The 24,701-nt window shown below is 37.7% G+C and overlaps 4 protein-coding genes across 4 annotated transcripts; 2 read left to right on the plus strand and 2 right to left on the minus strand.

The window, feature by feature from the left end:
• The first annotated feature begins 666 nt into the window (after positions 1-666).
• LOC141830157 (double-stranded RNA-binding protein 6) lies at positions 667-5,724 on the plus strand. The gene is made up of 3 exons (XM_074717642.1): positions 667-1,168; positions 3,043-3,262; positions 4,404-5,724. The coding sequence occupies exons 1-3, from the start codon at positions 923-925 to the stop codon at positions 5,348-5,350; spliced, it is 1,413 nt and encodes a 470-aa protein (XP_074573743.1). The 5' UTR covers positions 667-922; the 3' UTR covers positions 5,351-5,724.
• A 322-nt stretch (positions 5,725-6,046) lies between these two features.
• Positions 6,047-10,823, minus strand: LOC141830155 (auxin response factor 18-like). Its single transcript, XM_074717639.1, has 5 exons — positions 10,728-10,823; positions 8,224-9,382; positions 6,755-7,629; positions 6,404-6,469; positions 6,047-6,171 (listed from the first exon to the last, which is right to left on the minus strand). The coding sequence occupies exons 2-5, from the start codon at positions 9,325-9,327 to the stop codon at positions 6,162-6,164; spliced, it is 2,055 nt and encodes a 684-aa protein (XP_074573740.1). The 5' UTR covers positions 9,328-9,382; positions 10,728-10,823; the 3' UTR covers positions 6,047-6,161.
• A 3,236-nt stretch (positions 10,824-14,059) lies between these two features.
• Positions 14,060-20,770, minus strand: LOC141830156 (protein ENHANCED DISEASE RESISTANCE 2-like). The gene is made up of 23 exons (XM_074717641.1): positions 20,621-20,770; positions 19,586-19,660; positions 19,424-19,477; positions 19,273-19,338; positions 19,143-19,204; positions 18,534-18,574; positions 18,241-18,330; positions 18,125-18,171; positions 17,956-18,056; positions 17,780-17,875; positions 17,626-17,690; positions 17,475-17,546; positions 17,218-17,364; positions 16,824-17,131; positions 15,992-16,064; positions 15,709-15,884; positions 15,302-15,403; positions 15,160-15,210; positions 14,915-15,058; positions 14,737-14,832; positions 14,381-14,482; positions 14,228-14,308; positions 14,060-14,135 (listed from the first exon to the last, which is right to left on the minus strand). Exons 1-23 carry the CDS (start codon positions 20,768-20,770, stop codon positions 14,109-14,111), a joined length of 2,226 nt encoding a protein of 741 aa, XP_074573742.1. The 3' UTR covers positions 14,060-14,108.
• Positions 20,771-21,528: 758 nt separating this feature from the next.
• LOC141829471 (uncharacterized) lies at positions 21,529-24,245 on the plus strand. The gene is made up of 5 exons (XM_074716949.1): positions 21,529-21,638; positions 23,117-23,140; positions 23,274-23,348; positions 23,733-23,837; positions 23,917-24,245. Exons 2-5 carry the CDS (start codon positions 23,123-23,125, stop codon positions 24,031-24,033), a joined length of 315 nt encoding a protein of 104 aa, XP_074573050.1. The 5' UTR covers positions 21,529-21,638; positions 23,117-23,122; the 3' UTR covers positions 24,034-24,245.
• The last annotated feature ends 456 nt before the right edge of the window (positions 24,246-24,701 follow it).

Here is a 24,701-nt window from a genome sequence, read left to right on the forward strand (position 1 = left end):
TTAGTTAATTAATTAATAGCGCCGTTGATAATTCTTTTTTCTTTTCTAGAGGGGTCCTCAAATTTATTGTAGCTAATTATATATACGTGATGATGCATGTGGGAAGATATATGTCATGTTACCCCCTCATGATATTCAATAATCAATTATACGTATATTATAATATTCTACGGTGAGGATTGGTAGGGCCAAATCTAACGGTTGTAAGTGAGCACAATTATTTCATGGTTTGTGAAAAAGAAAAAGAAAAAGAAAATAAAAATCTCTTGTGCTTTTTAACGTCCTCGACAATTTTCGAGACACTCGGGTTTAAACTGGGCGTTAGAGCACTTAAATGAGGGGCTGAATTGTAATATTTGAGTGAATTTTGGAATATAAATGAAAAGGAGGGGCAATATGAAATTTTCTCACTTTACCTGGTCAAATTACCTGATTTATGACTCACCCACTTCAAGATTTAATTCATAAAATAATTATTATTATTATTTTTAAAAAAGAGTGGAATAAATAAATAGCGTCATTCCATGATAAAGGAGTCCATTTCATGATTAATTTAAAATAATTCCTCATAAATTAATATTATCATCAATTTTTGCTAATTAAAAATATATAATATGAGGTGTTTTGTAGAAATAACACTACTAAAGTCTAAATCGATAGCCTTTTCTTCTTCTTCTCTCTCTCAGGAGATCTTGGTCTGTCTTCTCTACTGCGACGAGAGAAACCCTAGCCGAAGGCTTAGCCTCGTCGACTGAACCGTCAATTCCGCGGAACGCCGGCATGATGCCACCTTGAGCTTCCATTCGACGTCCGCGGCGCTGCCGCCTGGATCTGGACGGCCAGGAGTCGGATCTTTGATTTTTTTCCGCCGACAGTCGGAGATCTCGGTTTCAGCGCGTTGGTGGTGCTGACTGAGGCTAGGATGTATAAGAACCAGCTGCAGGAGCTGGCACAACGGAGCTGCTTCAACCTGCCGTCCTATACGTGCATACGGGAGGGGCCGGATCACGCGCCGAGGTTCAAAGCGACCGTGAACTTTAATGGGGAAGTGTTCGAGAGCCCGAGCTTCTGCTTGACGCTGCGGCAGGCGGAGCACTCGGCCGCGGAAGTGGCGCTCAACGCACTCTCCCAGCGCGGACCCTCCCATTCCCTGGCTGCCCGGATCTTGGTTAGTTGCACATCGTCCGCCCGTTTTTTTTCCCTTTCGCTTGAATCCACGGCCAAGTAAATGGAAAAAATCTTTCTTTTTTTTTTCTGACGTATTTTGCCAGGCTCGGATTCATGGAATTAATCTTAAAAATCTCTCTTTTAATTTGCTCCTGTCTTTGCAATTACATTGGTTTTCAGGCGCAAATATTCCCATAGTTAGAAGGTACCTCGATATGTTCAAAAATTTTCTTTTCAAAAAGGGGATCAAGATAATTATCACAAGATATTCCGTTATCTCGATTTGTTTCTGTTGGACTGCAAGAAAGATTCTTTAGAACATATGAAAAGAAAAAAGGGTGAAAGAATAGGATTTTCGAGATCCGACTTGTGAGTTTTTCTTTTCTTCTATGGATTTATTTCTTTGGTTGGTTTTGGTTAAGGGAAACTTCGTCGGAGCAACGACGGAGTCCTCCTCCTCTTAAAAAAAACACCTTTTGTTTTCATTTACTCAAAATTATTTGTTTAACTACTTCAAACCTTGTCTTGCGCGTGGTTTCCGTCAGGGTTCCGGCTGAGCTTGCTGTCTCTGTCGACGTCGTTAGTCTTCTCCGTTCCCAGTTAGCGCTTAGAGAAAACATGATCCACTGACACGGTTTTCACCTAGTGGCGTCGAGTTATTACGTCAGTCTCATAATTAATTATCTTCTAGTTGACTTGCCCATCATACAAACTAATCAACTATTTTCATTTGAGCTTAAACTTTTCTTGCCATGGGGGATGCCTTTCCAACCAAGACTCAACTTTGCGGTACTAATTAATACCTTTGTTTATTGCAACGAGTTGCATGGCTGCTAAGTTTGATTTAAGGCACCGACTCCATGAGTATGAGTAGTCAATTAATGCGTATAGGAAGCAATAAGATAGGTGGTGGTTCAAATTTCAAAGAGCTGACCTTTCATGATAATGGTGAGAACATGATACTGGTTGATTTGAACTATGGTTTCCACGACTAACTGCACCAATTGAGCCTGCAAGTGGATTGCAGCTGGTCAGTGGGAGCACCACAAGAGATTGTCTTTGTTCGAATGCACTAATGTTGTGATGGATGTTGGTGGAGTTACTTGTGGATCTATTGATACATTATTTTCAGTGGTGTCTTGCATCAACTTTTCAAAGCATAATTATTGAGGAAAAAGACTATAAAGATGATCAAATATGGATTAGAGCATATGCGATTGAGATAGGATTACAAATAATTCCTTTATTCTTTGAGAATTGCAAAAGTTATAATTGCATTAAAAAAGAAGGATATGACTTGAATAGTAGGTTAAGAAGCAGGATTGTTCATCTTCTCACTAACTCTTTGCTATACTAAATCAATTTTCCTCTCTTATATAATATTTGAATATTGAAGGGAAGCATTGACACAACGGTAAAGTTGTTGTCATGTGATCTTGAGATCACAGGTTCAAATCGCGAGAAATAACATCTTGTAAAATGCAAGGTAAGATTGCGTACAATAGACCCAATATGGTCTGATCTTTCCCTAGGACCCTACGCTGGCTAAAATTTCGTGCACCGGACTGTCCTTTATATGATATTTGAACACATCAAAATATCATTATGGGAATCCTGCTTTTATGGGGTATTATATCATTTGCTGTTGAAACTTGGTAACCATAGTTCAAAGTTTCATGCATTCTTGAATTAGCTCTTTGTGATATACAACATCTTTGATGGTGTTTTTCCAAGTTATGAAAGAGCCTCATGAACGATACTAAAAGGACAGCAGGGAGGCCTGAAATTTCTATCTTGTAATTGTTATGCTGCTTACCCTTCTGCAGTACTATGACATGCCCACTACTCTTGCTGATCCAATAAGTTTCTTCACAGGATGAGACGGGAGTTTATAAGAACCTTCTACAGGAAATTGCCCAGAGAGTTGGGGCACCTTTGCCTTCATATACAACAGTCCGTTCAGGTCTTGGACATCTACCTGTTTTTACGTGCACTGTGGAACTTGCTGGAATCATATTTACAGGTGAACCAGCTAAGAACAAGAAGCAAGCAGAGAAAAATGCTGCTTTAGCAGCATGGTCTTCACTGAAACAATGTAAGTTTCTTACTTTTGTGAATGTACAAGTGCATGGAAGAGTTTCTTCAAGTTATCAAATCTGTTATAACAAAAAGGCATTGGAGAATAGTTTAATTTGTATCATCTCAAATTGCCTTTTCTACCTGTCAAGGCTGTTCTCAAGTAACAAGTTATCATTTTCATGGATATTATGATGAGTTTGTTTATAGTCCGTGCTGGAAGAGTGCCTACGGAGTTTTCTAGGTGCTCTTAGGTGAATCTCTGCTATGCAACTTCTCTGAAAATGTTCAAACATGACACAAGAAGACGTGGAACTCAGACTTCAGGACTCCAAAGGAGTCTTGCTACATGGTTATACCCTTTGGACTAATAAATGTTTGGGGCAGAGCAACAACTATAGAGGTTCAAATACTTTCTTAAAATTCCTATTTCCTAAGGATATCCATTTAGCTGTTTCAAAAAAGCTTCTATTTTTTTAAAGCAAGGATATTCATTTAGGTTTATTTATTAGAAAACTTTCAGTATATTTTAAGCTGATGATATTGGAGTGAATCTACCTCTTTCATTGCCTTCTTTTCCCTCACAGTGGAATTTTATTCCTCAAATGTGTAAGATTCACGTCTGCCACCCACAGTGACACTGTTATCATTTCATACCTTCACTTTAGGTCTCCAATTACAAATAGTATAGTTCAACAAATGATTTCCATTCCTATTGTGGTAAATTTTGGTGAAGAACACAAGGGTATGGAACTCCACTTAAAATGATAGTATTAGTTCAATGGAATTCTTGGCAAAGTTGAGGATATATATATAAACTTGAAGCCCTCTGGTAAGTTATAACTAATTGATTTATTCTGGTTGCCCAGCAATTTACAGTTGGTTTGCACAAGTAGTCTGCTTTTCACTGATCAAAAAGAAAATAAAAAGGTGTTTTGTCAAGTAATTTTATGAAGTTTTGGTTCCTACTCAAATCATAGAAGTGCATGTAGAGATGAATTATAACGTTTAAAACCTTTGACAATGAATCCATCTCTAGCTGGCCACTGGATTTCAGCAGGCACTATTTGAATCAACTCTTATATTTGCAATATGATTGAGCTTCTGCAATTACTTTAAACATTGGAAAAATTTTCTAATATCACTTCATGACATTGCAGTGGCAAAGGAGTCAGCAAGCTCATCAAATGAGCAGACGAACAACGATGAGCAGGAGCAGATAACTATTGCCCGAGCTCTTCTCCACTACCGCCTAAAGGAAAAGATGGCCATGGCCAACAACCCTAATGCAACTCCTTTTCCAAAGAAGTTTCCAATCCAACCTGACAAAAAACCCTCTTCACTGCAACCTCCTCCATCTGTATCGAAGATACTACCTCTCATCCGTCAAAAATCTGCTCCAAGAGTCCGTGCGACGTCCCCTGGAATAAAAGATGCCAGTCGCACATCCACCTACCAGCAGGGTGAGTATCAAACTTTTAGGCCCCAACATTTCCCAGTTCGAGGGGCAGTGCCATACTTTCCAGTTGGGCACTTCAATAGGTCTTGCCATGGCATGGCACCTCCTGTGACAATTAGGACAGCTGTGCCAGTCTTCTCAGCCCCGCCACTTCAGCCACCAGCATCACAGATGTGCCCACCTCCTCCCCCTGGTATTGGTCACACTCAAATCCGCTTGGCTTCCCCTGTTCGCATTCGACAAGCTGTGCCTGTCTTTGCTGCTTTGCCACCAATCCCACCTGCTACTACTGTGATTGCATCTCAATCAAAGGAAGGAACACCAGCTTTAGCATCCTCTCCTTCAGTTAAGGAATCTGTATCAGCTAATGCATCAGGCACTCCTGTTCACTTAAAAGAATCCGTGACAATCGTAGCATCAATCCCATTGGCGAAGGAATCGTCACCTGTTACTACCCCTGATATTCCAGTTCTTATAAAGGAGGAACCTTCACTCTCAGTTCAGATGCATGAACCTTCAGTTGTTCCCAGTGCCTGCCCTCCAAAGAGTTCCATCCCAACCAAAGACACTCTGGTTGCTCGTGATGCAAAGGACCTGGCAGAGTCTGAATCTACTGCAATGGAGAGCCTGAGAAGACTAGAGATATGAAGACACCAATAATCATCTTCTGAGTTTGTTAATTTGCTTCGTTTATCGCTTTAGGGTGTTAGGTTACACTCTACTAGGACGTTAGCAAGTAGATGCAATCTCAAACTTTAGGCCAATTCACTCAAGGTGAAGGTATGCATTAACATTAATAGATATTTGGTTCAGTTGCCTTCAATCGCAGCAAGTGAAAGTATGTCCTCTGTACGATGAGTTTACGTATGTTGTCTATTGTTGATAATTGCCGTCAGCATCTGGGAGTTCATACGATCCTTAGTTCTCTCTCTCTCTATTCACTTAATCCAAAATTGATTCGTGTTCTCGGACTTTTAATTGATCGATTTATCTTGTGCACAATTGAAAGATATATTTGACAATCTCAGTTCAAGTTGGCTTACAATGACAAATGTCTGTGGATATCTGTTAAATCTACAACTTAAGTTGTAAATTCATAAAATGGGTATCCAAAAACAATGCTGATACTCGAAGCTGTTTTTCTTTAGATTTATTTGTAAATAGAATGTGACTGCGCGGTTGTAATTTGAAATTTAAGTCTTTTTTTCTCTCGTAGTTGTTAAAGGGATTCTATCAACAGATCCTGTTTTCCAGGGGCATTTCACTATTTTAATTGTTCAGTTATGACTTGTGTTCATTATTCAGGAGAAGTCAGTTTTCAAAAGTATATATATACACAACTAATTATACCATCAAACAGGATAGAGATATATCTACATAACAGCACAAAACACAGCATCCGACAACCATTCAAGATATATCCATTATTTACAGCTCACTGCAATTAGGCTCAATAAAATTATAGCTCCCTGCATGATGAAGAATTAAATATCCGATTTTACTCACTGAGAACTGATCATCAGCTTTCTACACTGTTAACAATTAGCAGAACATGTAGATAATCCATTTGCTAAATGAAGTTGATGATTACTTATCTGTAGCTAAACATCATTGCGGCTTTGGAAACATGAATTTAGCAATCAAGATGGAAGAAACTTTGGTAATTCAACTATACAATTGATTAGATTCGTTAATCCCTACCTCGCTAAGTTGTCACTTCCCAAATCCGTTAATATGGTCAATCTCCTGGCTGTTTTCATGAAATCACTGCAACAGATGAAGGTAAAAATATAAGTTGTCTTTATAACCATTATTGCAAGATAGAAACTAGGCCATCGAATCAGAATCTGAATGCACGGTGAAAAATACTTTCCGACTGATTTGAGAAATATGTATAAAATTGGAGTAATCAAGGAAGAAAATGTATTTGAAACTTCCTAATTTTGTTGAAGAAAATGTTAGAAAAAGGTATTAGAATAAGCATGAGTATAGTGCATATTACAATGGAATAACCTCCAGAAATTGTTTTAAAATGAAATTTTAGATCCTAACCTGAAAGGTTCATCTCCAGTGTGTTTCACTGCACCAGCTGCATCCTTGTAAAGTACTTGACTTGTCATCTCTGATTTGTTGATTCCAAACATGTCAGCAAGCCTCCCATAAAGCTCCTCATATGAGCCAAAGACTGAGAGGTCCAGAGTGCGACCTACATCTTCTGATTCCATAAAAACTTTACAATGCCCAGTCTCGATATCAACCTCCAAAGATTGATGCTGACTGTGCCATGGGAATGCTTCAAGAGACCTCTTCTGAGTTAATGCGGATCTCAAACCATCAGACTTGTTTGATGACTTCTCAATATTTCCATCTGATGAGCTGTTTCTAGTAGCATCATGGGCAATCTTTTCCTCTGATTTACTGAGGAATACCTCTCGTTCAGTGAGTATTTGCTGCCCAAAGAGCATCAGTGTTGGCTTATTATCACATGATTTTTTAGGGCTCTGAGAAGGATGAGCAATGGTTAGCAAACATGACACATTGTCATTAATGGACGGATTGGCAACAAGAACACCACCCGAAATTCTCGAGGGTGGAGTGGCATAATCTAACCGGCGAAATGATGGATAGATCAAACCAGTTGGAATTTTGTTAAAGTGGAAATCTGATAAAGATAAACCAAACTGCATATGCCTGGCTCCCTGTATGGCTGCAGGAGCGCTGTCCCTTGTGAAGGGGGGGTTTCCGGGGACCACTGAAGTTTGAAATTGACTTTCAAATGGAAGATTAAGGTGTTGGGGAATCCGTGGTTTTTTCCCAGGCGGCGAGAGATTTGCAAGACGTACAGCTGGTATGTTTGAGACCAGCTCAACTAGCCAAGGGTTAACCCGTCTCACATTCTGTAACAGGTCTGGTTCATCCCAACTCACCTGTAAAACCATTTGAAAACATCCTTGTGGTTAACTAGGAAAAAAAGTAAGAATTTGGAGAATGTCAAACTACCAAGAAAGGCTTGCGCAATGCAGATTTCATAGTATCAACTTTTTCGATGAAATCTAGTGAAGTTTAGGTTACTAGAAATATTTTCAACATCAGATAAACATCAAATTCATAGATGTCATGTACTAGAAGGCAAGACTAATGTTTGTATGGTATATTAACACTAGTCCATGGTTGAGCACTTTAAAACCCAAGAATTATAAATCTCCTGACAAAGACATCCTTCAACTGTTTCTTTACTAGATGTTGATCAAGGATCGAAATACACTAACACATAGAATGAATGTGGGAAAACATAAAATGAATGTCAAAATGAAAAAGAAAAGAAGACATGGAAGTTGTACTAAGTTTAGTTTTTGAGAAATATAAGAACTTGTTTAAGATTTAACCAAAAGATTCTCAAACGCAAGTTTCTAATCAACATGCAACAGAAAGGAAAAAGAGAATGAGAAATAACAATGTTGAACATAAAATATATTGATTAGATTCAAGACCAGCATAGATAATGCAATGAAACAGGATACCTGAAGAAGTCTCCATGGAGAATTAGGCCATCTTATTGGATCTGCAACCTGAATTGAAGATATAGTGCCCATGAACCAACTGATCCTCGATGAATCCTCAGTTTCAAAAGCCATTTTAAATCTCATTCCAGGATACCACTGGATTCTCGTTGCTGCTTTTACTGCTCCAGCCCTTACACAAAACTCTGGTGTGCTATCTCTGGGGTAGTACATGACCTCAAATGGCTGGCCATTTGCTGCGAGCTTTGTTGCCTCAAAGACAGAATCTGGCCTTACCTTAATTTTTCCCTTCCTACCACCATAGGGACCAGAACCACCATTACTTCTCGTCAATTTGTTCCCTTCCTCCCTCAGGTAGACAGCACAACCACCATAATTGGACCCACCATTTCCACCAAGGGTAGTCCATCCTACCCTGGTTTCTGGGCCATCACCAACACCACCTATTCTGGCACGCCGAATGCCAACACAGAGATTCCCATTTTCTGCTCTAAGAAAAACTATGGAATCCCCTGCAACAAGCTTCTTTTGGCTGACAAAGCTACTCCAACCTGTAGTTAGTAGATGCCGCCGAGGTGTTCCCCTGTATATGTGCCTAAACTTCCATGCCTCACCGTGCACATCCTTTGCAATCACAGTCTGCACGGGAGGGTCTGCAGAGTAGTCCAACCTGGGGAAGATGGTCTCAGCACAGTAGCGGGGCACGGAGAATCCACCACCATTGTTCGCATCTGATTGTGTCAATGTCTTGGCAAAAGATGCATGGTTTTCTTGTGAACCAAATCCACTCATTTTAAGATCCAATCCATCATCTTCACTATAATCCAGTTCACCGTCCCTAAGGGGACTCATCTGGATCTTGGCAAAGACCTCATCAGTCTCATGATCAGCCATGAACTTGATTGCAACGACTCGACAGGGTATGAATGGTGGTATGTGTGATGTGCCAAAGTCCACAACTCCTTGAGCATGCTCAGCATGGCCCTGGGGGAAGTAGTAAACCTTGGAGTTCACTGTAGGCATCTGAACCATAGCTCCAGCACAAGCACACCACAGCTTAGGGTCAACACACTTGTCTCTGTCCTTCATCGATGATTCGATCATGGGCCCTTTGATGGCAAGAGTAATAAATAGAAATATAATTTCACCTAGAAGAACTCTGTGAACAGAGACAAAATTCTGTCAAAATTGGGGAGAAGACAAAGCTGATCATTTATCACACTATCATGGACAATAAATTGTTATTATAGGTTTGAATCAGTTTCACGTACTTCATGGTTTTCATGGAAAATCTCATACTGTCAAAAAGTGGTTTGATAAGTCTAATTATTTTGCATCACAACTGAGAACTATGATAATTATAAGGTTTACGTATTATTTTATTTTAATTAAGGTGTCTAAATTAGAAATCTTCATATTTTCCAAATTGCACCATGAAATGATTGTTTTTAAATATATTTTACCTAAGTTTGATTATTATGATTATAGTTCTAGCAACATATTGAATGTAATATTCAATATGACTCAGATTACTAAATTGTGACATTGACAATAAGAATCAACCTTGGACAACAGATTTACCTTTGTATACTGAAGTTGTTGTCATTATGCTTGACAATATAATTTATATCTCAAAAAAGTCAATGACAAAAACTTAGGAATGTGCCTAGATAAATTCGTCATTCTTATTTTACGTGGTAGATCAACTACAAATATCTTTAAAATTTCTAGATCTTATTAGATAACCACTATTAAATTTCAACTTATTTTCATAAGTCAACTTAAAGAGACTCAAAAGTCAAATTAAAATTCAATTTACTCAAAAGAATATCGACGAGTCTTTACTACGGAAATTGATGTAGAACGGGATGGAAAGCTTATGTATGAAAGAACAAAGACATGTGACAAAGTCAAGAGCAAAGCAACAAAGCTATTTATTGCTCTGGAAAGACCAGATGCAACCCGTCGAGGAGTAATAAATCAACCACGGGAATAAAAATATAGAAGCACAGTAGCAGTAATGTTTGCATCTTTGTCCAAGGAATGGATGTTCAGAAGAAAAAGAATAGGACACATCATTACGGGATGAAGCAAAACAGAGAACAAACCCTTTCATGCATTTCTTCAAGCAAAATATTGTTTTTAACGGTAGAATCATCTGTGCTCGAATACAAGTCAACATAACCCACACAAAGTTGCATCTTTGTCCAAGGAATGGAGGTTTAGAAGGAAGAGGATAGGAAACAACAATACGGGACGAAGTAAACACAGAACAAACCCTTTCAGGCATTCCTTCAAGCAAAATAAAGTTTGTATCAGTAGAACCAACTGTGCTCGAATACAAATCAACGTCACACGGAGATGGAAATTGCAAAACACACACACACACACACATCGAAACATACTGCAAACTGAAACACAAAGATCTACATGGATCAAGAAATCAACAAAAACGAAACTAAAAATAAAAATAAAAATCCTAGCTAGATGAAAAAGGAACCTACCGCCCCCCGCAAAGCAATCGCCGGCGGCTTCACGATCTCGCCGGAGTACGAAAGCAGTTCAGATCAACATCTCCTCTCCCCCTTTCTTCTGTAGCAGCCAAGCTCAAGGTTTTATAGAAGAATAACTTTTCTATCAGATCTGATCGGAGGAGCTCTCGCCGACCATTTAGATCTGATCTAATCCGATCCAACGGCCTCCGACAATCATTAGGTGGCGTGTCCTCGCAAGGGAACGGTGGGTCCCGCGACGCTGACATCCAATTAATTTAGTAGCCTCATTAAATATTTAAAATATTAATTATTTATGTATTAATTCCTCACTTGTTTCATGCAGTTAATTATTTATGGCTTTAAAACTCTAATTAATATAATAATAATAAATCGGTCACAAAATCGAAGCAGTGGATTTGACTCTTTGTCTCCAACCCATTACACACGCAAATCCGACCTTTTCTTTATTTTCAATAAATAAAAAATGTTATAGTGAAAATATTTTTTTTATTGAAATACAGTATTAAATTTAAAAGATAGATTAATAAATAAATAAGAGTGCAATTATTATTCATATGGAGTATAGTTACGTTGTTTGTGTTAACATATTGGGCAAGCTAATTAATGATAAACATGAGAATGATTTCGTCACATCAAAAAAGCAAAAACATAGGTTTCTACTTTGTATTCAATTATAGATTTAAAATATAGTTTCCGAGTTATCATCAAAATAAAATAATATTGCATTTAATTAACCTCAAACATCTATTTCATTTAGGAAAGAATCTTCTTCTCAAAGGTTAAGTTAAACAACATCATGATGCCTAACCATGTCGAAATTGAACTTTTAAAGTTAAACCACAACGACAAATTAAAGCTTCCATGAAATGGATAGCATAACTAATTGTTCACTATGTCGCACCAATCAAATGGATGTCTAATGATATTTTGTCTCACAATATTTTAGGACTATGGTGAATATTAACCAACAACACAAGTGTTTAACTTAAACATACAAGAGCGAGCAATCACTTGCAAAGACTATATTCGACCGATTATATCAATTCCATTTTAAATTGATCGATTCACAAGATGGTCCGTGTTCCTGTTTGAGATCGTTACGAGATGAGCCACCAGATAGCTGGCTTCTATGATGACGAAGTCACTGAAGACCAAAGGATGGCTAAATTGACTAGAGAGCCTATGAAACTTAAGAAAGAAAGAGAATTAAAATGGAGGTCAGAGTGTCCTGGCTCAGCCACTCCAACGTCTAAGTTAAATTACCGCTCAGAGGAGGAGGTTAAGAAAAAGAACAGTAAATGAGTGTATATAGATGTAAGTGTACGTGTGCGTATACGTTGGCCCACGAAAGTGAACTCTTTTTATATAGTGTAATAGTAGTAGGATATTATATCCGCGGTAGACAAAGTGTCCCATCACTATAGAGGAAGGTTCAATTATTGATGTCTTACACTGTAAAAGACTATGTTGTATTAATCGTATGTTATGTTATCATATTGTTCCACGTACTATGTCAACCCACGTGTTACTCATGTTGCTATTGAGCAGGTGGTTGGGCTGGAGGATTTGATATGCTAAGTCGAGGGGCGTCGAGTCGGTGAAACAGAGCTAACTCGGCAAGAGTGTTAATTCGGCAAGGCTAAGCTGATTGGGGAGTTAACCCTTATGAGAAAGATTGGGGAGTCCGCCTTCGTCGAGAAGACTGATGAGTTGGCCTTTGTAGGGAAGACTGATGAGTTGGCATTCATAAGGAAGACTAATTAGTCGGCCTTCATCAAGAAGGCTAGTGAATCAGCTTTCATGGGGAAGATTGGTGAGTCAATCTTTACGGGAAGACTATTAAATCAATTTTCATGGGAAGACTAGTGAGTCGACCTTCATCGGAAAGATTGATGAATCAATCTTCATGAGAAGATTGGTCAGTCGGCCTTCATGAGAAGACTGATGAGTTGACCTTTATGGGAAGACTGGTGAGTTGGCCTTCATGAGGAAGACTGGTCAGTCGTCCTTCATGTGGAGGAGCTCGACAACTAGACTAGTCGAATCAGTTCAGCAATTGATATGCCCTATGGAGTCTATATTGACCAAGTTAAAGACTCACCACGTAGATCCTTATTTACCCCCGCATCCGTCCGAATTTAAAGAAGTACATTAATATGTAATAAGGCAAGCTATTAACATCATATGGCCCGTGATAAATTAAGAAGCTCAAAGCCAACCATATTGTTGTAGTACTAGCTATAAGCTTAAGCAATGGGAGTAGTTAACCTGTCCTAATTAGTTTCATTTAAAATTAATGGAATCATCCATAAAATTCGATGTGAAACTTAATTCGGGGACCCGCCATTTTCATTAAATTTTAACACTTTCAATCACATTATTTTTTAAATATAAAGTGAAATACAAGGAATCTAAAGGAAATTATATAAGAGCTTTAATTCATTCATGGTGTTTGGTCAGTGGAATGGAATAGCTATTGCAACCAAATACTCTAGATAATTATAAATAAGAAATCAATGATAATTTTTATTGATTTAAAATATTACTTAACTTTAAAAAAAAAAAAGAAGTTAAAATCAATATGGTCAGCTGATTAGACAGTAGCCTTTATTCAAGTTTGGTTCACACATGCACTTCTACAAAAATGAATATCATATAGTTGAGATTTGACTTGTGAAAATAAAAAAAATCAAAAAATAAAAAGAGAGAGAGAGAGAAAGTAGATTATAAAATTGGATGATCGATCACTTTTATTTACTTTTGTGTTGGAATTAATGTTGATGTGTGACAAACAGGTAGACTGGTCTTTCAATGGTTGGCATGGATTCATACATACCAACTGTAGAAGATATATTTTACCTTTTTCTTTTCTTCTTTTTTTTTGAGGGGGTTGGGTGGGGTCGAGGATACACTAACTCGATCATACCAAGAACAACATCACACTTTAGGCACATGTTTGTGCTCCCTACGACAAACACCACTAGCTTAGGTGTCCACCACCATTTATTAATCTATTTAGTTTTTATGTTTTTTGTTTTTAAAAAAAAAGTAAAAGAAAAAAAAAAAGTTGCTCCGACAAACACCACTTTAACAAAAGAAAGTCAATGTTGTATGAGTAATGTGTTTGATGGAGTTAAAGACTAGATCATATAGTTGGGTATGCATTAATGGCTTGAGACTACCTTTTTTCCCCTCCAGTTTTAATTTAATCATTAGTTGACTTGAGACTATACTCATGTTAATTAGTGATTTATATCACTAGGAATATACAAAATAATAAATAAAATATTATGTTCTTACAAGTTGCAAAAGAAGGAAAGCTTGGTAAAGCATACATTTTGCTGTATGGGAGGTAAATGTGAGTGACTGTCAACCTCCTTCACTACTTGCAAGTTCCTACATCAAAGAACAAACCACGTGCCCAAATTCTGAGGAAAAGTGTAAATGCTTGATCAACTTAACAATGGATGTAAAGAATAAGCACTTACGGAATAGGCTTTGGAGGCATCGAGATGATTCAATCTGCATGTTCCCAGAAGGGACTCTGGAAGCTCTTCTTGTGTATTGCCCTGCAAAACTCTTGAATCAGTCGAAACTATTTTGTTATTTGCTATTGTTGATGAGGATGTATATATATGTACCTGAATCAGGAATGCCATTTCTATCACCAGGCTGTTCAAATAACCAAGAACGAGACTGACCACTCCCCTAGCAACTGCTGAAGAACCCACATCGATCGCAAGCTGTAGGTGTAACAGTCATACATGTATTATGTATCAAGTTTATCATCCAGAACATGTTTCTGCAAATGCTCCATTTTACTTTTGAATATCCAAGAGATCGATTGCATTGCATGTAGTTATAGAACAATGAAGATAGATATCATTCTATAGTTGACTTTGTGAACAAGCAACTCCTTTTTATTATTGTCTATGGTAGTTTTTACCCTGAGCAAAAAATAAAGTTGCAGGTTTTCTTCTCCTGCCATAAGTCTTACCTCGATGTAGTTGCTGCCTCGGAAATAATTGATTTCGAGTGCTTGGCCAACAAGACAAGCTTTCTTACCGACACTTTGCTTCACAATCCAAGAACCCTGCAGCATGATGGATAAAAAACATACTAAAAGAGGGGGGAACATATGGTATACAGTAATTATTTTGGGTTTATGCACATACCTTGGATATATATGGAATGAGTTTAAACCTTGAATTCCTATAGGCATCATCACCTTTGACGAAACTTTCTAAGAGAGGAACACTTTCTAGTGGAGCATCCATCATATAATACAAACCTAGACTGTATGTAGTTGCACCTGGGACCTATTTCATATGATATCATCAGGAATCTTGCAATGGAATTAAAGTTTCTTTTTTTGTAGCAAAATGATTAAGATGGACAGTCTGAACTTAGTTAGATATACCTGTATGTTCACAATAAAGAAAAACTCGCTGCTACCTTGTGCTGCATATTTCTGCAATATCCAAGATTTTGTTTTAGTGAGAGAAAGAAAGAAAAAAAAAAAGAGAACTGCAAATTTTTTACTAGCTGAGCTCTAGAGTAACCTGAACAATTCCCCCAGTTCGCCCGCCAAGATCATCCTCCCGCTTATCAGATTTCAGCCAATCGGCACCCACCATCTGCATCAAGGTAGCACTGGCTTTCACCTGCCATAGAGTTCACTTGATAAATAAAGCTGCATGGTCCTGGTAACTTGATGAGTAAAACACTAGCATATAAACATGTGTTTATGAAACAATGCCGATCGATACTGAACTAGATATGTTGCATCCCTAATATACAACTCTGTCCTGGTTAGGAAGGCAGATAGAATCAGAAATGCCTATGAATAATTCCTACCAGATACCAGCTAATACAAATTTGTGATTATGACTTGTATTCTGGCAATTATTTAATAATTGTGCAAGTTTACTCATTTGTTATCGAGACAATTAGTCACTAAGTCTGATACCTTTTGCTGGTCAATTAAGTAAGATGCACCACGAATTAAGAATGTTGAAGGATCTGCCATTGCCCAACTACAAGGCATGCTGCAGTTTGTATCTTTGGGAAGTGTGGCTCCATAGCTACATGACTTGCAATCTCTTGTAGAGATCTCTTCTGATTCAGCATAACCTTTCTTTTCAACTGCAAAATAAGAAGAAAACATTTAACTATAAAACACAAAGAAGACAAATGTTAAGCCACTTAGTAATATAAAAGTTTGATGATAACATAGTGATTGATGAACTGACCTGCAATATCATGCAATTTCTGCACAAAAACTTGTGCAGTGCATAGACTACTTGCTTGTGGATCTTGCTCTAACTGGTGCAGCAAGAAAAAAAAACAAGCAAAAGATAAGTCATTTAAAATTGAATTTTCTTTAACACAGTTAAAATTGAATTTTCTTTAATACATTTGAATTTATTAGAGGTGACAGAGGTGATAAATGTTTATTTTTTCTTTTCAATTTTCAGAGACTTTATCTTATTTTCTGAAAACTGCACATAAAATTCAGAAATTTGCCTCTCCAGCTGAGACCAACCCAACAGCTGAAATCATTTGATGGCCTTGGCACTTTCACCACATGGTTTTTTTTCAAAGACATTATCGAACCTTATGTGCGACACCATCTTTTGGATGGATAAATAGACTTACATGGGCACACTAGAGAGACATTGAGGTTTACTCAAACCTGAAATTAGTTCCATTGGAAAAATCTGCCTCAACCAAGCTACCAGCTCAAATCTTGGAGCTAGGATTCCAGTCACTTTACCGTATGGTTATCTAGATCAGCTCGCTAAAGTTTGGAACTGCATCACCTCAGTAACATATCTTTCATGTTGGCATGAAGCTGGGAGATGGAATGTGTTCGCAAAGGGCATGTCAGTTAAGGAAATTGAATGTGCACTCAGGATAATGTGGCACGAGCAGTGTCTTAAATTTGTATACTTTAAACCACAAGATCAGAATGAGATCTTAACCAAACTTATGAAGAATATTATGAACAAGGCCTAACAAAGACACGGAAAAAAAATCCAATCATCAAAACAAAATGAATGTGGTGAATCTAGAATTTTTCACCTGGGATTGCAGCGCTTCATCACAAGGCCAGAGTGTTTCTGTTAGATCATAGTCTGATTCAGCGAGAACATCGAAGAATTCATCTGCTGCATCATTCATTGGATCTAATGATCCACCAGGACCACCACCTGTATATCTGGGAGAAGATCCTGCAAAGTTTTGGATCCTGATGTTATCATTTGTTGAATGCATTTCTAGCTTGATTTGCTCCTTTTCCATCCGTGGTGTCACAATCTCTCCGTTGAGATAATCTGATGCAAAGTCTAAACCGCAATTACCATTCTTTGCTCGGAAGAATTCTCGGAGAGCTGCTCAGTACATGATCATCAATTTTCTTAATCTCATGATGTATCATTGAATTAGAACAATTTGACTTCTCATGATATAATGATACCTGCAACCCTCCCTGACATTTTCACTGTTATACCCGTAGCAGAAGATGTAAACAAACTCGATCTCCAAATTTTCCAGTCAATTGCAAGCATATGCTTTACAACTGACTGCTTACCTTGACTCACTGGAGATATTTCATAGCCTCCACCTACAGAAGGCCAAAAGAAGAACAAATCTTAAAATCAAGCAGCAAGCTAGTGACGAATTACCACAAAATATTCAGAAAAAAATGATTTCTTAATGTCCAGCGTACATTACTTTTAAGCCAGGCACGGATGTAGCCTTTTTCTGGTGGACATCGTTGGTGGACGACTGAGTGATAGAGTACAACTGTTTACAATGAAACAAATTATTAACTCATAAGCAATATGTTCAACACAATTTCCAGACCCGCTGAGCTAAATATTACCATATGTTCCATCATCCTCCCTCCTCCAGTAACGCTCCAACAGTAAGTCCCTTCTTTTCATTCCCCTGAAAAATTGATCCAACACGATCAAGCAGCTTGTAATTTAAGAGTATCATACAAGACAATCTTTAGAGATGATCAAACTAGATCTGACCATGATAACCAATCTCCGCGCAACTTCTTATGAATGATATCAGTGTGACCATCCACATGTTCTACAACTTCACCGTCCAACAAACAAAAATCCCATCTGCAAGAGATGGCAATGTCTTTGAAAATTCAAAAGGTGCATTTCAAGAAGTTGCTCTGGACGAGTAGGAACCCACTTACTCTGATCTAGACTGTCCCAGAGACATTACTGTATTGAAAATTTCCTCAGAAGAAGCATCAACAACACCGACTGCCATTACTGCTGGATGATCATCCCCATCCTGAGGGAAGCACATTCTTTAGTTTACTAAGAACTCATAATATTTTTTAATGAAGTCAAAAAAGATACCATGATAGGCAAATTGACATCTTTGGCTTCTTTGAACAATCGCAAACCTACATGTTAAAGAAGTATTATTTTCTAGATTCTTTTAGTAGAAAACTAAAGAAAAGACAAGTCATTACCATTTTTACAGCCAATTATCGTCCACATGGAAGGTGCCATTACATCAGATGCAATTAGATCATCATTCATAGTTGAAAAAACAGTCCAGTCTAGCAAGTAAAAAGAAATAAAAATTGTTATAGCTAGTAGCTAAGAAATAGTTTCCTAATTCTCAAGATAAAACAAATATCCTGGTCAAGAAATGGCATTATTCATTATTGAAATGCTTCAAAAGACAAAATGAAATGTTATTCAAGATAAAGCAGTTGAACTGAGCTAAATGAGATTAAGGAGAAAGAAAGGACACCAATACCTATAGAATGTGTTCGTCTTCTCTCATTCCTATGGCTTGACCTGCACATAAAGAACAGTGTAACTAAATCCAAATTTTCTTTAATACAAAACCAATACCAACAGAACAACACGTCATGCTTCAATAAATGATCAAACCAAAGTATGCATTGCTAAGTGCACATTTGGCACCAAGTATGCTTGAATATCAATAGATAGATGCTGCAGCTTTGCAGGTTGATAACTAGCTAGTGTAAGATTATGTATTGCCAGGAGAATCATTAGATGAATAACTATCTTCATTTGTCTAAACAGCAAGAAACCAATTAAATAAAGCATAATCAGAAGATAAAAGCAAGATATTCTCCTAGTTTTTAAATAGAGAGAGAGACCTAATTATACGTAAATAAAAAAGTTTGTCTCATTTTCAGGCAAACTAATAATAGGTAAAATTAGGTGCATAAAGTTGAAAAGGTTGTTATTACAATCATATTGATAAAACAATGCTAAGAATTAGGTATATATATAAACCTGGCATTGTTTCTAGAAAGTGACCTGTTTAGGTCAAAAATAGGTAAGAAGAAGTCATGCAATGACGGAATTACAAAAATGCAAAGAGGCAATGTATTACCTAATGGATTGTATTTTTTGCTTCAAGCAAATGGCATTATCCTCTTCTTTGCTTGAGATTTCCTGATGTTTAAATGAAGAGTAATTGATCTTTATCAATAATTCTTAATTTTCTATACAAGGAAACGAACCTTGAAGGTCACTCCAATTAAAGATTTGATCCACTTAGCAGCTTCTTCAGAACTCCTTGCACCTAACTGCATAGTTCATTGAGCTCATCAAAGAATAAAAATCAAAAGCGGCATATGAGTAGAAGTATGCCACACTATAACAGAATATTACCTTAAGCCGTTCAGTGGGCTTGGAAGTGTTATAAATGGTAAGAGTGTAGAAGACCTGATGACAGCCATTAAAAGTGGCAACACAGCAACAAACTTGATAAAACTGTAACTCGTGAATGATGAAATGGAAATTGAGTACAAGAGGTTCAGAGATCAGAAGTACATTTCTCTGGATGCTCTCTCTCCCATTGTCTATTACGCGTGTGCAGGAATCAATGAGTGCTTTGCGTCTGGGATCCTAAAGACAGCATATGCATATTAATGGCATTGCAGAGAAGTCTATCACAGATTATTTTTATCAGAAGAATAATTTTACTAGTCAAACAATTAGTCTGTGCAGATAGCCAAACATCATTATAGAGTTTCATGTGTCAAGGAGTGCGAAGAGATTCTCCAATTAACCTCTCCAGCTTCAAAATTTAATGGCCAAACTACAAGATATAAGACAGGCGCAGTCTGCTTTTGTAGTATTTGACTACAATTTTCAGTTTAACCTAGTAATTGTTGGTTGTTAGCATTCTATCTCTATACATGCGTAGAACTTACACTCGAATCTCTAACAATAGATTGCATCTTCAATCTGTAAATGCGACGAGTGATGCCACAAAAGAAATGGCTAGGAGAAATGAGAAAATAGCCATGTAGAATAGCATGAAACGTAAGAGTTTGTAGAAAAGAAAATTGCAACTGCTAGAGAACATAAGAAGCATGCAAGTGTTTGACCAAAAGCATAACGTCGTGTTGAATGGGTAAACACTCCGTAATATCAACTGAGCACCATTCGTTTCTTTTAACAGTTTAGGTTTTGCGAGAACCGAAAGACTAAAGAACAGGCAAAACTCCAGAATAGGTCAGGCAGCATATTGATAAAACAAAACGGGGGTCGTCGTCGCAGTCACTGAGTTTCATTTGACCAAGACACCAAGATAGATTAGGACGATCAACAACGAAACAAAATTCTAGCAAAAGCCCAGCGAAATCAGAAAGAAGACTCACGCCTACCTGGAATTGAAGATTTTATGGTTCGACTAATCGAATGAAATATCAAAAAGGTAGCATTTTAGACCTCAGAAACGAAGAATATGAGCTAGAAAGATCCACATTTTACTTTTTTAATTTCGAAAAAAAAACAGCAAAAGCCCCATCTTTATCTCATTCCCTCAAACGAGAGACGCAAAAGAAGTTGGATTCCCAGTACCTCTCCGTCCGGCGTTGGCCCGTTCTTGTAGCAATTGAGGGCGTTATCTTCGAGTACGAAGTACCTCTTCCTGGCGTGCTGTAGCCCGAGGCGATTCGACCGGATGAGGTGCAGCCACCCTTCCATCTTCCGATCATCTCCGCCCTCCATCGAGACAAACCACCCCTCTCTCTCTCTCTCTCTCTCTCTCTCTCTCTCTCTTTCTACAGGCGGTTTAGGTCTGCACCTTTTGCAGATGCTACAGTTGTTCTCCGCCAACGGGAAAGGGAAGTGGGCAACTGATATTGACAAGGACAGATCCTACGCTGTTCTTATTCGAATTACCGCAAAAAGAAGCAACTTTCGAAGAAGGAAGGGAGGAAGAGCGGCGAAGTCGTCGTAACAACCAATCGGAAACGCCACACCTCCTCGCAAATCCGAGAACGACGAGCAACTGCCGGCAATCTTCAAACCAATGCAAGTCGCTATTACCACTCCTCCCTCTTAATTCTCTTTGTCTCCCCCGATCTCTCCCTCTCCCTCTCCCTCTTCCTCCGGACTTTCAGACATCTACGATCTCTCTGATAAAGAAAAGCACGGAAATATAGGAGAGAATGAAAGGCATTGAATCACCGATGGAGAGTTAATATTGGTTGACTGGCGCCAAGATCACCCATCCCGCGGGCATGGCCTTGATTTAGTGCATTTAAAATACTTAAAATTTAATAAATATTAAAAGTAAAATGTAATCAATTTAATAGTAATTTTCAAAAAATATTTTAAAATTTTTTCTGAAATAAATTTTTACAGATATGTATTGGACTCGAACAGGCAGCCCATTTAAAGCCCATAGCCCTAGGACCATGGTCCATTTCGCAAAACCCTAGTTTAACACTGATGGAAACATAAAAGTCATCCCTTTGCGCCGAACCACCCACCCAAACCCAGGCACTGTTGCTCCACGAACGTCGAAACCCTAAGCGGTCGTCCTCCTCCTGCGCTTCCTCGGAGCTGACCTCCTGCTCCACTTCTTTGTCAGGTTACATCCTTTCTACCCCTTCGATTTTACTTTCTAGCGAAGTTTTGGCAACTTTGATCTGCTGTCCTACTCTCGTTCAGATGCTATTTGGTTCAGTCTTGAAAGAAGAAAACTTGACCAATTTCAATTTTATTGGTTTTTCGTTTGCTTTCGGGTGGAATGCTCGACCCAGTAAAATCGACATATGGCAAGAGAACCATGATGTCGTGAGAAAATTTGAAACTTTGGATGTAGAATGACTTTGTGAGTATGAAGGGTGCTGTGAATTAGCTTTCAGAGTGAGGCGATTCAGTCAAGCTGGTTGACATATCATATATATGAGTGAGTTACTTCGCAAGTTTTCATTGTCTAACTCTACGCACTGTTAACCAGATATTCGGAAGGTTGATACATCTTCGTCATTTGATCTTTCGCTCAAGAAAATGGCCACTTTAATCTTCTTTAGATGCCCAAGGACTAACATGGTTTGCATTGTGATATAGCCTCGAGTAGTTTTTATCGTAGAGACAAGAACCATATAGTTATCCCAAATAGCTCGGTCTAACACATGATAATGTTCAGACATGTAAAAGAATGTAGTACTGTTGATACTATTGGCCTTTTTTTTTTTTTTTGGCCTTCTCTACATCCAATTCCTCTGATGAAGTTAAAAATACATCATCTCAAGGACGATGTATTAATTATTGAGCCACTTATCTGTACTGAAGTAATTATTTATGTTTTATGCATTGACCTCCAATGAATCATGATTTCATCTTGTTGCCTAATTCTGTCATTTTTGTGATTGATTGTGGTGTCTGTCTAGACTCTATAAGAGGGACCAGTTCTATTGCCTGCTGTTATTTGAATAATTTGTCAACTAGGCATCACACTGGCATGTTGGTAGCCAAATTAGTGCAAAAATAGTTACAGGAAGTCGAGAACAATAAATCTTAACAATTTTGCAATTGTGAAAAGTATATATATACTCTTAAATGCTTATCTTGCTATCACCTAGAGGTTAGCAGATGCTCTATCATCACTGTACATCTCAAATGGAATCTAAGCAATTTTCATGTAGCTTGTTTGGAGCAAATTCCTGTTGGAAAATAAATAATTCCTGAAAATTCGGATCATAATTTATATGTTTGAATTTAAGAGCGAAAATTAAACTTGATGTTACATTTGCTTATGTTTTGAATAAAAGACTATGGATGCTGGCAATTGGCATTGTTTTAAGAGTTCTTTTGCCTCATAATTATCCACAAATCATTTTCCATCACTTATAGAAACATATATAGTGCCTGAGAAGTGTGCTTTGTGGCATCCGTTTTGTTTTTATGAATTTTGTGATTTGTCTTTGCTTTCTACTTCTGCTGTTACAAACTTTTAGTGTTAGAAGATCATCCATGCTCTTCATTCTTATTATATTGCTGCAATGTAGTAGCTAATCCTTCTCTACTGTTTCCAACTAACAATACTCCTGCTTCATTTTGCAGAACTCAATGGAGGATGAAACTAATGTAAGCTTCCAACTTCAAACGTTTCAATTCTTTATTCATTGAAAAGAGTTTCTCATCAAGTTTTCCCTTGTTTGAATATAATTGCTACAGTTTTTTATCGTTATTTTTTAAAAATATATTATACTATATTCAGGCCAAGAAAGAAGAGGAAGAATTCAATACAGGACCCCTCTCTGTTCTGATGATGAGTGTCAAGAATAATACTCAGGTATTTTGAAGCTTACACATAATATAGTATTGAAAGTTGCTAAAGTATGTGTGTGGATATAGTTAACACAATAGCGGTGCCAGAGGGATTTTTACCATTTTACTAGATGCATATCTGTATCATGCTTTTACATCGTTTATAGGTATCAATCTTTGGTAGAGAGAATATAATTCTGTCATTTTTAGCCTCACACATTAACTCTGTGAGACAGGCTTCTTTACATGGCTTACTGAAGTCGGATGGATGAATTAGTAGTTTCCTATTAGTTGTACTTGTCTTCATTTTGATAACTGAATTTCAGTGGGCAGCAATACACAGTTCATATGATGTACCTCTCTTTCTTAACCATACATTTGAGTTTCTAACAAATCTTTTCTGCAACAGGTGCTTATTAATTGCAGGAACAACAAGAAACTACTTGGTCGAGTTAGAGCATTTGATCGCCACTGCAACATGGTCCTCGAAAATGTTAGGGAGATGTGGACCGAGGTATTGCAACTTTACAAATGCATACAGTTCATCATCTCTTTTCATGTATGGCTCCTTATGGATTTTACCCTGATCACAGATACCCAAGACTGGCAAGGGGAAGAAGAAAGCTCTTCCAGTCAACAAGGATAGATTCATCAGCAAGATGTTCCTTCGCGGAGACTCTGTCATCATCGTGCTACGTAACCCCAAATGAAGATTCAAATTCGAAGTGGAGATCGCACTGAGGATTTTGATATGTGCCTGTGGTTAGAGTACCTTTTTCGCTTCAAATGCAAATGAGACTATGACTTGTTAACTTGTTTCATGGCTAGCTTGATGTTATAGTTGTGATGGCATGTGCTGAACATTGTTGTTAATGTAAAAAACATGGGCAGAAAGTTATGTGCTGCTTAGGTGTGATTTAAACTGTGTTAGATCCATTATCTACTTTATTCTCTCTCTTGTTCTATCCATTGGAACTCCTTCAGCTGTGGCAATAATAACAATCAATAAAATTAAATATTGTCCTTAAAGAATTCATAGACTACAGTCTACATAAAAATATTCTAGAACTTGTTTGAATTGATAGGAACAAAAAACATTGTGTATTTTCTTAAACTTCTGGATGGATGATCCATAATTCAATGTGTTCCATTCATTTTCTCCTCCGTAACCATCCAAGTGCTTCTATAGGTGGAATGGTCATTCTCACCCAAAATGTTAATGGTTAAGAAGAACAAGCAATGTGTGACTCCCCCTTTGCCTTGCTCGATTTGCTTTGGCCACTTTTCGTAGCCTCAAACTTCCATGTCCAACCAATAAATAAATAAAATTAGGATCCCCAATAAATTATCCATAACTAATATTTTGATTTATCAGATT

This window comes from Curcuma longa, chromosome 5 (assembly GCF_044706935.1).
Source record: "Curcuma longa cultivar G26 ecotype Majalengka, Jawa Barat chromosome 5, ITB_CL_G26_1.1, whole genome shotgun sequence".
NCBI lineage: Eukaryota > Viridiplantae > Streptophyta > Magnoliopsida > Zingiberales > Zingiberaceae > Curcuma > Curcuma longa.